Here is a 12,785-nt window from a genome sequence, read left to right as displayed (position 1 = left end):
GGTTCCTTCTGATGCGCAGCAATGCTAGGCCTCATGTGGCTGAAGTGTGTCAGCAGTTACTGCATGATGAAGGCATGGATGCCATGGACTGGCCCGCCCGTTCCCCAGACCAGACCAGAATCAAATTGAGCACATCAGGGACATAATCCATCAATCCAGGTCTGGGAGGAGATCCCTCAAGAAAACATCTGCCACTTTATCAGGAGCATGTCCATGCATTGTAGGGAGGTCATACAGGCACATGGAGGCCACACACACTACTGAGCATCATTTCCTTGTCATGAGGCATTTCCACTGAAGTTGCATCAACCTGCATTTTGATTTTGAGCATCATTCTAAATCCAGACCTCCATGGGATATTAATTTTGATTTTACATTGATCATTTTGATGTTTTATTGTTCTCAACACATACCACTATGTAATGAATTAAGATTTGTAACTGGAATATTTTATTTAGTGATACCTAGGATATGGATTTTAGGGTTCCCTTTATTTTTTCGAGCAGTGTATTACAAACCTAGGGAGACTTGATTTACACCTGCATTTCCATTGTGAATAACCTTTGTTAGAGTAAGAAATGAACTGATAAACCTCATGAGTGTGGTGTGCTAGTTTTTGCATGAACTCTTGAACAAAGAACTGAGTATGGTTGTGACCAAGTTGGGTGGATACAGAGTGACTATTACTTATTATGCAGCTATTCATTTTGCTATTTGATATTATGTATTAACCGCCTAATTTTATGTGTAGATCACCTTTATTCATGAAGCCTATAATTACGGTATACAAACACCCTGGGAAACCCCTGGAGATTTTTGGAAATCACACACATTTATTTAGTCTATTCTCACCAGCCATAATCTGAATCCTATATATCATATATACTTGAGTATAAGCCGACCCCCCTAATTTTGCCACAAAAAACTGGGAAAACTTAATGACTCGAGTAAAAGCCTAGGGTGGAAAATGCAGCAGCTTCTGGTAAATGTCAAAAGTAAAAATAGATACCAATAAAAGTAAAATTAATTGAGACATCAGTAGGTTAAGTATTTTTGAATATCTATATTGAATCAGGAGCCCCATATAATGCTCCATACAGTTTATGATGGGCCCCATAAGATGCTCCATATTAAAATATGCCCCATATAATGCTGCACAAATGTTGATTATGACCCCATAAGATGCTCCATACAGACATTTGCTCCATTTAATGTCCACAAATGCTGATTATGGCCCCATAAGACGCTCCATAGAGATATTTGCCCCATATGATGCTGCACATGGCTCCATAGAGACATTTGCCCCATATAATGCTGCACATGGCCCCATACAGATATTTGCCCCATATAATGCTGTACATGGCCCCATACAGATATTTGCCCCATATAATGCTGCACATGGCCCCATACAGATATTTGCCCCATATAATGCTGCACATGGCCCCATAAGATGCTCCATGTAGACATTTGCCCCATATGCTGTTGCTGCGATAAAAAAAAAAAAAAAAGACATACTCACCCCTGGCACTTGGTCACTATGGTCACCTTTCCCGTTCCACCGTAGGCGCCGCTGTGTCTTCCATGTCCTCTGCACTGACTGTTCAGGCAGAGGGCGGCACGCACACTAATCACGTCACCGCGCCCTCTGACCTGAGCGTCACTGCAGAGGACAGGGAAGACGCAGCGGCGGCCGTTGGTGGAACGGGAAACAGGTGAATATCACGCACTGAGTTATACTCACCTGCTCCTGGCGCGGTCCCTGCAGGTCTGTTCCCCGGCGCCGGCAGCTTCTTCCTGTATTGAGCGGTCACACGGTACAGCTCATTACAGTAATGAATATGCGGCTCCACCCCTATGGGAGTCCATATTCATTACTGTAATGAGCTGTACCATGTGACCGCTCACTACAGGAAGAAGCTGCCGGCGCCGGAGAACCAGGGGACTGCACACCGCGCCAGGAGCAGGTCAGTATTATTACACAGCTGTCGCTCTCCCTCCCCTGCCGACCCCTGGGTATGACTCGAGTATAAGCCGAGAGGGGCAATTTCATCCTAAAAAAATGGGCTGAAATTCTTGGCTTATACTCGAGTATATACGGTACTTCTAAATTGGAGTAATTCCCATAGACTTCAGTTTACAGGATTGCATACATGGCCACCTGCCGTGGATATGTAGTTCCTTTAGGTAGTCACTGTTCCAGAGGTGAGTTGGAGGGTAAATTTTTGGGACTCTTCAGAGGCCGGACAGACATCTGTCTGAGATGATTTTGTGAATCCTGCATTGAGTAGTGGGTTGGACCTGATGACCGTGGAGGTCCCTTCCAATATTCAAGGCTTCTGTAATTCTATGATTCTCTAGCCCATTTGTTCAGACTATCTCCTACCTTAGAAAAGCTAAATCCTACTGAAACCTTATTACCACAGCACTGCCAAATAAACATATTCTGTGCACTCTGTCTCTGACTACTTTCTTTTCCTCTTCTTGTAATTTGTAATCCCTCGCGGGCAGGATGTTCTCTCCCTGCATACCAGGCTGTCCCTTATTTAGTTCCTTTTGCTTGTTTTTACTTCTTTTTTTTACCTTATGTTCTACTTATGTATGCACTATAAGCCTTGTTTACACTCTTTTTTTAAATATTCAATGTCATGGAAGTAAAGTACTTTAAAATAAGTAATAATACAATTATTATTACTCCAACTGCTACTACTACTACTACTACTGCTAATAATAAAATGAGCCATAATGTCTAATCAATAAGAATATCATATTATATCACATGTTATGTTATTTCCAGATCAGTAACCCAGTAATCATTATCATGTTTCTTGGGTAAAGCCCATGTTGTTTTTATTTCCATGAAATGTTTCAGTTTCACAATTTTCGCCCTGAAAACTATAAGTAACGTAGATAGCAACATTATAAAACTACCTAATAAAATAACATAGCCATATAAACAGCTCTGTGATTGACCAAATGATAAAACTGTCACAAAATATTAAATACAAATATCCTGATATAGGTCAATTTGTGTATTCCTTTGGCAGCAATTTATTCAGCGTACAAATTTGAAGACGAAAAAAAGGGAGATTTTAAGAAGAGGTAAAGCTCACCAAGATTGGGACAGGACCATCTGATAGCCAAGTATTGATCGCAGAGGAAACCCTTAAATGAGTCCATGAAAGCTAACTGGTTAAAAAGGTTGATAGATTGTTATCATCAGGTCTTTTCTCCTACATGAATTTTATAGCATCAAGAGCTTCAACCCACATTAATTTATAGGGAAGTGTTATAGATTTCCAGAACCTGGGTAAGATTTGCATTGCAGCTATGACAAAGTATCTAAGAAAGCCTTTCTTTAGCTTTAAGATGGAGCTTAGAAACATGTATAAGAAAGCCAGCTATGGTGTCATGTGAATATCTGTTTCGCTTGAGGTACTGTAGTGGGTGAAAACATCACGCCATATACTGTAGTTGAGCCGTGTTGGAATTCCCACCATGTGTGAAGCATTGTACTGATGGTTGAAGTGCATTTTCAAAATAGAGGAGATGAATTAGAGTACATTTTATGTACTTTGTCAGGGGTTCTATCCCTCTTAAGGTACCGTCACACATAACGATATCGTTAACGATATCATTGCAACGTCACGCTTTTGGTGACATAGCAACGATCCCGCTAACAATCTCGTTATGTGTGACAGTGACCAACGATCAGGCCCCTGCTGGGAGATCGTTGGTCGTTGGGGAATGATCAGGACCATTTTTTGGTCACTGATCACCCGCTGTCATCGCTGGATCGGCGTGTGTGACGCTGATCCAGCGATGTGTTCACTTGTAACCAGGGTAAATATCGGGTTACTAAGCGCAGGGCCGCGCTTAGTAACCCGATATTTACCCTGGATACCATTGTAAAAGTTAAAAAAAAACACTACATACTCACATTCCGATGTCTGTCACGTCCCTCGGCGTCCACTGTGTCAGCGCCGGCCGTAAAGCAGAGCACAGCGGTGACGTCACCGCTGTGCTCTGCTTTACAGCCGGCGCTGACACAGTCAGTGCAGGGAAACTCTCGGCAGCACCGCGTGCATTAGTAGCGCTCTTGCCGAAAGCAGTTTTAACCCTGTGGACGCCGGCGGGGGACGTGACAGACATCAGAATGTGAGTATGTACTGTTTTTTTTTTTTTTTACTTTTACAATGGCAACCAGGGTAAATATCGGGTTACTAAGCGCGGCCCTGCACTTAGTAACCCGATGTTTACCCTGGTTACCCGGGTGCTGCAGGGGGACTTCGGCATCGTTGAAGACAGTTTCAACGATGCTGAAGTCGTTCCCCTGATCGTTGGTCGCTGGAGAGATACGTCTGTGTGACAGCTCCCCAGCGACCACACAACGACTTACCAACGATCACGGCCAGGTCGTATCGCTGGTCGTGATCGTTGGTAAGTCGTTTAGTGTAAAGGTACCTTTAGTCGACAAGAAAATGTGAGTTTTGAGTCAGTATAAGGGTTTTACTCCAGGTATCTGGGGCAAGAGATTGACTCAAATCTCTCTCCCACAACTAAATGAAAGCAGGAGAGAAGCCTTCCACTTCTTTGGCTATTAACAAGTTGTGCACCAATCCTTTTAGTTTGAAGGGTTCTGCCTTAAAGGGAATGTGTCATTAGAAAATGATCTATTGTTTAAACTAGATTTTTGTTTCATGTCGGTTTTTTGCCCCATTTTTTCATATTATGATTATTATTAAAAACACAATTATTTATCTTACAATATTTACGAGGCCATCAGAGCCCTTTTAGACTCCTACTTCCTGTCTTTTCCGGCAGAATTTTTACCAGTTTTTGTCGATCATAGGTAGGATTACAATGACAGGTGATATGTGATGTCACATCTGACCTTCTCCTCTTGTGCAATGACTGATGACAAAGAATCCACCATTAATGATAATAATAATTTTTATTTATATAGCGCCAACATATTCCGCAGCACTTTACAATTATAGAGGGGATTTGTACAGACAATAGACATTACAGCATAACAATATACAGTGGGGCAAAAAAGTATTTAGTCAGTCAGCAATAGTGCAAGTTCCACCACTTAAAAAGATGAGAGGTGTCTGTAATTTACATCATAGGTAGACCTCAACTATGGGAGACAAACTGAGAAAAAAAAATCCAGAAAATCACATTGTCTGTTTTTTTTATCATTTTTTTTGCATATTATGGTGGAAAATAAGTATTTGGTCAGAAACAAACAATCAAGATTTCTGGCTCTCACAGACCTGTAACTTCTTCTTTAAGAGTCTCCTCTTTCCTCCACTCATTACCTGTAGTAATGGCACCTGTTTAAACTTGTTATCAGTATAAAAAGACACCTGTGCACACCCTCAAACAGTCTGACTCCAAACTCCACTATGGTGAAGACCAAAGAGCTGTCAAAGGACACCAGAAACAAAATTGTAGCCCTGCACCAGGCTGGGAAGACTGAATCTGCAATAGCCAACCAGCTTGGAGTGAAGAAATCAACAGTGGGAGCAATAATTAGAAAATGGAAGACATACAAGACCACTGATAATCTCCCTCGATCTGGGGCTCCACGCAAAATCCCACCCCGTGGGGTCAGAATGATCACAAGAACGGTGAGCAAAAATCCCAGAACCACGCGGGGGGACCTAGTGAATGAACTGCAGAGAGCTGGGACCAATGTAATAAGGCCTACCATAAGTAACACACTACGCCACCATGGACTCAGATCCTGCAGTGCCAGACGTGTCCCACTGCTTAAGCCAGTACATGTCCGGGCCCGTCTGAAGTTTGCTAGAGAGCATTTGGATGATCCAGAGGAGTTTTGGGAGAATGTCCTATGGTCTGATGAAACCAAACTGGAACTGTTTGGTAGAAACACAACTTGTCGTGTTTGGAGGAAAAAGAATACTGAGTTGCATCCATCATACACCATACCTACTGTAAAGCATGGTGGTGGAAACATCATGCTTTGGGACTGTTTCTCTGCAGAGGGGCCAGGACGACTGATCCAGGTACATGAAAGAATGAATGGGGCCATGTATCGTGAGATTTTGAGTGCAAACCTCCTTCCATCAGCAAGGGCATTGAAGATGAAACGTGGATGGGTCTTTCAACATGACAATGATCCAAAGCACACCGCCAGGGCAACGAAGGAGTGGCTTCGTAAGAAGCATTTCAAGGTCCTGGAGTGGCCTAGCCAGTCTCCAGATCTCAACCCTATAAAAAACCTTTGGAGGGAGTTGAAAGTCCATGTTGCCAAGCGAAAAGCCAAAAACATCACTGCTCTAGAGGAGATCTGCATGGAGGAATGAGCCAACATACCAACAACAGTGTGTAGCAACCTTGTGAAGACTTACAGAAAATGTTTGACCTCTGTCATTGCCAACAAAGGATATATTACAAAGTATTGAGATGAAATTTTGTTTCTGACCAAATACTTATTTTCCACCATAATATGCAAATAAAATGTTAAAAAAACAGACAATGTGATTTTCTGGATTTTTTTTTCTCAGTTTGTCTCCCATAGTTGAGGTCTACCTATGATGTAAATTACAGACGCCTCTCATCTTTTTAAGTGGTGGAACTTGCACTATTGCTGACTGACTAAATACTTTTTTGCCCCACTGTAGATCAAAACAGATACCAGGAGGAATGAGGGCCCTGCTCGCAAGCTTACAATCTATGAGGAAAAGGGGAGACACGAGAGGTGGATGGTAACAATTGCTTTCATTGTTCGGACCGGCCATAGTGTAAGGCTCGGGTGTTCATATAAAGCTGCATGAACCAGTTATCAGCCTAAGTATGTAGCAGTACAGACACAGAGGGCTATTAACTGCATAAAGTGTATGAGAACATGATGCGAGGATCCTGATTATGGTTTAAGTTTTTTTTTTAATGGGCCACACAGGGATAGTTAGGTTAATGCGTTGAGGCGGTAGGCCAGTCTGAACAAATGCATTTTTACGGCACGCTTAAAAATGTGGGGATTGGGGATTAATCTTATTAACCTAGGTAGTGCATTCCAAAAAATTGGCGCAGCACGTGAAAAGTCTTGGAGACGGGAGTGGGAGGTTCTGATTATTGAGGATGCTAACCTCAGGTCATTAACAGAATGGAGGGCAAGGGTAGGGTGGTAGGCTGCAAACAGGGAGGAGATGTAGGGTGGTGCTGACCATAGAGTGCTTTGTGGATGAGGGTAATAAGTTTGTACTGGATTCTGGAGTGGATGGGTAACCAGTGTAATGACTGGCACAAGGTAGAGGCATCGGTGTAACGGTTGGTGAGGAATATGATCCTGGCTGCACCATTCACAATGTTCCCCTTAACTGCACACAGCTTTGCACACACTGGATCAAATGCTTCTATAAAATAGATATGGTCTGAATCTGCTCAGTCCTATGAATCTGCATGAGCATTTCCTGAAACTACAGGAAGATAGTCTAAATAAGTCTTTGCAGCCAATGTAAAAATTGTAAGATTTCTTTTGATGAGAAAAAAACATTGCCAAAGATTTGAAGAATGCATAAATAACCTGATGTACAAAATAGGTAATTTTCTGATGACACACTGTGTAAAATAAATTGTCAATCAGATGCCCTATTACTGACACCAGTGATCAGATGTTATCCAAGCGAGAAACCAATGGTCTTTTGGTGGCTTTATATGATAGGTCCTACCAAGAGGACATTTTTGTAGACCTTGTCTCCTCAGGATAATGGATGGAGCTCTTGAATCCTACCCTAATTTCCAATGCACAATGTAGCATATTTAGAAACATATTTTTCTGAATTTATTAACCACTTAAGTGGATGCTTTCCTGAAACGGAAAGTACTTGCAAGCAGCATAATACAAAGAATAGCAGGTTTACCCATTTAGCCCAACTTGGGTCTCTCCCTAAGGTGGCTAGCATGTGTGTATTAACCACTTAAATAATTTTTCCACTTGGAGAAGTTGTCCATCATAATCTTCAAATTAGTTCACCAGGACCTAGGATCTTTTTCAAAGCCCTTTTGACATCTTTATTCTTTAGGCTGTAGATTACTGGATTTAGTAGAGGAACTGCAGCCGTGTTAAACAGCGCAAAAAGTTTCTTGGACTCCAAAGTGCTACTTAGGTTTGGAGTCAGATATTGTCCAAAAAGTGTTGTGTACAGCAATATGACCACTGTTAGGTGTGAGGAACATGTGTAGAAGGCCTTCAATCTTCCAGAGTTGGTACGTATCCTTAGTATGGCATGTATGATAAATATGTAAGACACAAACGTTAGGAGAAATGGTGTCAGGATTATGGGAAATAGTCCTTCTATGAAGAAGAGCATTTCAACAAATGTGGTGTCTTCACATGAAATTCTTATCACAGGGATTATATCACAGAAGAAGTGATTGATCTCAATGGAGAAATAGCAAGAATAGCTGTAGACCGTCCCAACAGGAGGAAGAACTTGCAAAAATCCCAAAATCCAACAGACGGTAGCCAAAATTCCACACATCCTAGAGTTCATAATCAAGTGATATTGTAAAGGTTTGCAGATGGCCACATAGCGGTCATAACTCATGGCAGTCAATATTGCCAGCTCAAGACCTCCTAATGACCCAAACATGTACATCTGAGCCATGCAAGCAAAGAAAGAAACCCTTTTATCTCCAACGATGAAGTTTGTAAGGATCTTATGCAAGGAAACTGTAGAGCAACAGATATCTACTATGGACAAGTTGCCCAGGAAGAAATACATGGGAGTGTGGAGATGAGGGTCTCTGCAAGCAATGAGAATGGTCAAGTTTCCAGATACAGTAGTGAGATAAATCAGGAGAACCAGTAAGAAGATTGGGAGCTGCAAATGTGGATCTTCCGATATGCCCTTAATGATGAAATATATGACTGAAGTCTCGTTTGTTTGCATTGCGGCCAAGCTCAAGTACCTGAAAGAGAGGTAAAATCAATATTTTGTATTCTTCTTATTGGAAAGTTAATAGCATTTTAATACCCTTCATTAATGATGTTACTAAAATGCCTTTCAATATAGGGTTATTCCCATCACAGCCACTTATGGCTGTGCTGGAAATATCTTTAGTGGCCAGTAGTGGATCTTTAGAGATCCAGGAACAGTCGGGCAGACTGTTCTACACTGTTTCCTTAACTCCAAAGGAAGTAAAGAGGAGTTATATCCTGTTTATAGAATAGTGCATAACTTACTGATCACTGGGGGTCTGACCTCTGGGTACCCCTAAAGATGCTGACGTTGGGTTTCTGGAATGGCAATCCCATTCTGAATGAAGCAGAAGCAGGCATGCTCAACCTCTGCTCTATTCATTGTCTATGGGTCTGATAGAGAAAGCCGAGCACTATGTTCAAATTGCTGATGTTATTCATCCTAAACAGTGAAAAAATAAAAACTATAATGTCAAGATATCCCAGCGCAGGAAGGCCACACAGAACCACCCACTGTGATCTTTGTGTCAAACAGCTCTCATCTGCCCCCTATCATCTGACCAAGCACGCACTCTGAAAATGGACTTCTTCATAACATTGGGAACACACAGACGCCAAACATTGGGGGTTTCCCACGCTGTCATCTGTACAACAGTGTGAGAAACTCTGGCAGCTCTGATCAGTAGAAAGATCATTACCAAGGGTCAGAGAGCTGCAGCTCCAGTGCTATCATATGACTGCGTGAGCCAGCAGCTGTTGCTGGCGGTATAAAGTTTATCTCCAGACACAAGCGTTGGGTGATGGGAGAACCACTCCCATCAGCCTACGCCTGCTGTCGCCTGTTAACAGTGAGAGAAGTGCCTGCATCTGCATTATAAATAAATTCATTTTAAAAAATGGCTTTGGTTCCTATTTTTATTATTTATTTAAATAATTTAAACAAAAAACGGCATGGGGAACCCTCTATTTTTGTTAACCAGTATGGCAAAGCTGACAGCTGTGGCCTGCATCCCTCAGCTATCAGCTTTATCATGGCTGATTATCAAGAATAGAGGGGTCCTCACGCTGTTTTTTTTTTTGTAAATGATTTAAATAAAAAATAAATGGTGTGAGGTTTCCCCCATGTTTGAAAACTAGCCAAGCTAAAGCAGACAGCCGGGGGATGGTATTCTCAGGCTGATAAGGGGCCATAGATTTTTGCTAAAATGTGACGGAATCAGCATCAAACAACATGTTGCATAGCTTTCAGTGCACCAGCAGTTTATAAGATTCACAGAAACAGGTGGTGCACCTCAAACGAACAGCGTCGAACAAAATTAAACCAAAGAGATAAGAAAAGTGTCACTCAGTGACCAGGTAAAAAAATATTCTTTAATGTAGAAAATTAACACATGGATGCATGGGGAGTGGGTACAGCAGTGGACCATGGATATTGCCCCCCTCAGCCTGAAAATAGCAGCACGCACACAACCCAGAAAAGGCACATCTATTAGATGTGTCAACTTTGGTGCTTTGCCCAGTTCTTCCCACTTGACCTGTGGTGGTAGCAAGCGGGACATAACTTCCCATCTCCCGGACAGGCTGGGGATAAGAACTTCCGCCCAACATGTTATCACAGGAGTTGTGCTAATTTTTGGGAAGCTACCACTGAGGAAGGAGCAGGTTCAGCTCAGAAACAAGTAACATTTTAATGTTCATTTGTTTTGACACCCACTTTATGGCACAGCACTTGGCAGCGCTTTTCTAAATCCACATTTTTTTTTCTTATTCCTATTCCCTATGGATTTGGGGCTTATAAGCAGGGGTTACAGTTATGAAAAAAATATGCATCTTCTTCCCCTATTAGCCCTGAAGCTGGAAAGCTATCTCCCATCTCTATTCGATTTATACAAGTCCCAATAATCATATGTTTCTATCGATGCCAAGCGACTGTCAAAGATGCTTGGATGAAAGGAATGTGCACCTGTGAAGAACAATAGTTATCGCTAAAGGGGATGCGACATTTGCTTAATTCCTTTCAAAACTTAAAAAGCCTTCTCCTGTCTAAAGGTACCTTCACACTGAGCGACTTTAGAACGATAACGATAGCGATCCGTGACGTTACAGCGTCCTGGCTAGCGATATCGTTGTGTTTGACACGCAGCAGCGATCAGGATCCTGCTGTGACATCGTTGGTCGGAGCTAGAAGGCCAGCACCTTATTTCGTCGCTGGATCACCCACTGACATCGCTGAATCGGCGTTTGTGACGCCGATCCAGCGATGTCTTCACTTGTAACCATTGTAAACATCGGGTTACTAAGCGCAGGGCCGCGCTTAGTAACCCGATATTTACCCTGGTTACCATTGTAAATGTAAAAAAAAAAACACTACATACTTACATTCCGGTGTCTGTCACGTCCCCCGGCGTCAGCTTCCCTGCACTGTGTCAGCGCCGGCCGGCCGTAAAGCAGAGCACAGCGGTGACGTCACCGCTCTGCTTTACGGCCGGCGCTTACACAGTGCAGGGAAGCTGAAGGCGGGGGACGTGACAGACACCGGAATGTAAGTATGTAGTGTTTTTTTTTTTTTTACATTTACAATGGTAACCAGGGTAAACATCGGGTTACTAAGCGCGGCCCTGCGCCTAGTAACCCGATGTTTACCCTGGTTACCAGGGGACTTCGGCATCGTTGGTCGCTGGAGAGCTGTCTGTGTGACAGCTCTCCAGCGACCACACAACGACTAAACAGCGATGCTGCAGCGATCGGCATCGTTGTCTATATCGCTGCAGCGTCGCTTAATGTGACGGTACCTTTAACTATTTGTCCAATCTGTAACTCTTTGTCCATGCACAACAGACATCTTCGATTAGCCACCTGGGTCCTGCCTCGGTCTTTCACTTCACAAAGGGGCTGCCTGCATGTTAATTAGGATGGATAATTTCACAACTAGATCTAATTCCCTACTTCCATTTATAAGTCTATTTCGAAGAATGTCAGCTAGATTGCCAGCTCTTGTCTCATGCTGCAATTCTGTGTGATATTGGAGGAGGGAAGGGGTAAATGCCCCCTCTCTAGTGTGGCTTAGGGATTTTAATATTTTCCATGACAGATGATCACAAATATTTATTGAAGTTTTTTTTTTTAATGATCTACCTATCCTTTGAGCCTCGTGATAGTCTGATAATTTCTGTTCTGTAAAAGGTCACTTCTCAGTAGTCATCTCTTGCACTGACAACTATCACTTAAATATAGAAAAAAGATGAAAATAAGTGATGTCAAAGTTCATCTCCTCCCCTCCCTGTACAATGTGCTCTGCACAGGTCAAAGAGCATGCCCTCAGCAGTCACATAAAAATCAATACACCTCTCCGGAGGACAAATTCCTCAGATCCACGTGAAGGTTACAAAGCAAACCTTTGACTACTGTTAACAGCAGCTCAGGAAGGATGGCCGCCCCCATTATTATGTTTAGAAGATAGAATAACAAAATCGATAATCAGAAAGAGAGGCCTGGATGTCTTCCTGGAGCAGAACAATATTGTATCATACAATTATTAGGTTCTGTAGAAGGACGTAGATCTGGGGATTTATTATGATGGAATATAGGCTGAACTGGATGGACAAATGTCTTTTTTCGGCCTTACTAACTATGTTACTAAAATAAAACAGAATGGAATAAAATATCTATCATTATTTGGTATTCATTGGAAAAATTCATGAGGTGACACAATCAAATTAAGGCCCAACCTAGACAGCATCATAAAAAATGACCAGTCGCTTGCAATAAATCTGTATGATTTTTTTTTTAACCTGGTGTAAATGCCGCTGTTCTCCTGAATCTGATGATGTTTATC

The 12,785-nt window shown here is 42.3% G+C and overlaps 1 protein-coding gene across 1 annotated transcript; it reads right to left on the bottom strand.

Moving 5' to 3' along the window:
* Nucleotides 1-7,372: 7,372 nt before the first annotated feature.
* LOC138666190 (olfactory receptor 8D1-like) lies at nt 7,373-8,921 on the bottom strand. Its single transcript, XM_069754430.1, has 2 exons — nt 8,011-8,921; nt 7,373-7,490 (listed from the first exon to the last, which is right to left on the bottom strand). The coding sequence occupies exons 1-2, from the start codon at nt 8,919-8,921 to the stop codon at nt 7,373-7,375; spliced, it is 1,029 nt and encodes a 342-aa protein (XP_069610531.1).
* Between the last annotated feature and the right edge of the window lie 3,864 nt (nt 8,922-12,785).

This window comes from Ranitomeya imitator, chromosome 2 (genome assembly GCF_032444005.1).
Source record: "Ranitomeya imitator isolate aRanImi1 chromosome 2, aRanImi1.pri, whole genome shotgun sequence".
Lineage (NCBI taxonomy): Eukaryota > Metazoa > Chordata > Amphibia > Anura > Dendrobatidae > Ranitomeya > Ranitomeya imitator.
The sequence above is the reverse complement of the archived record's forward strand: the minus strand, read 5'-3'. Positions and strand labels throughout refer to the sequence as shown.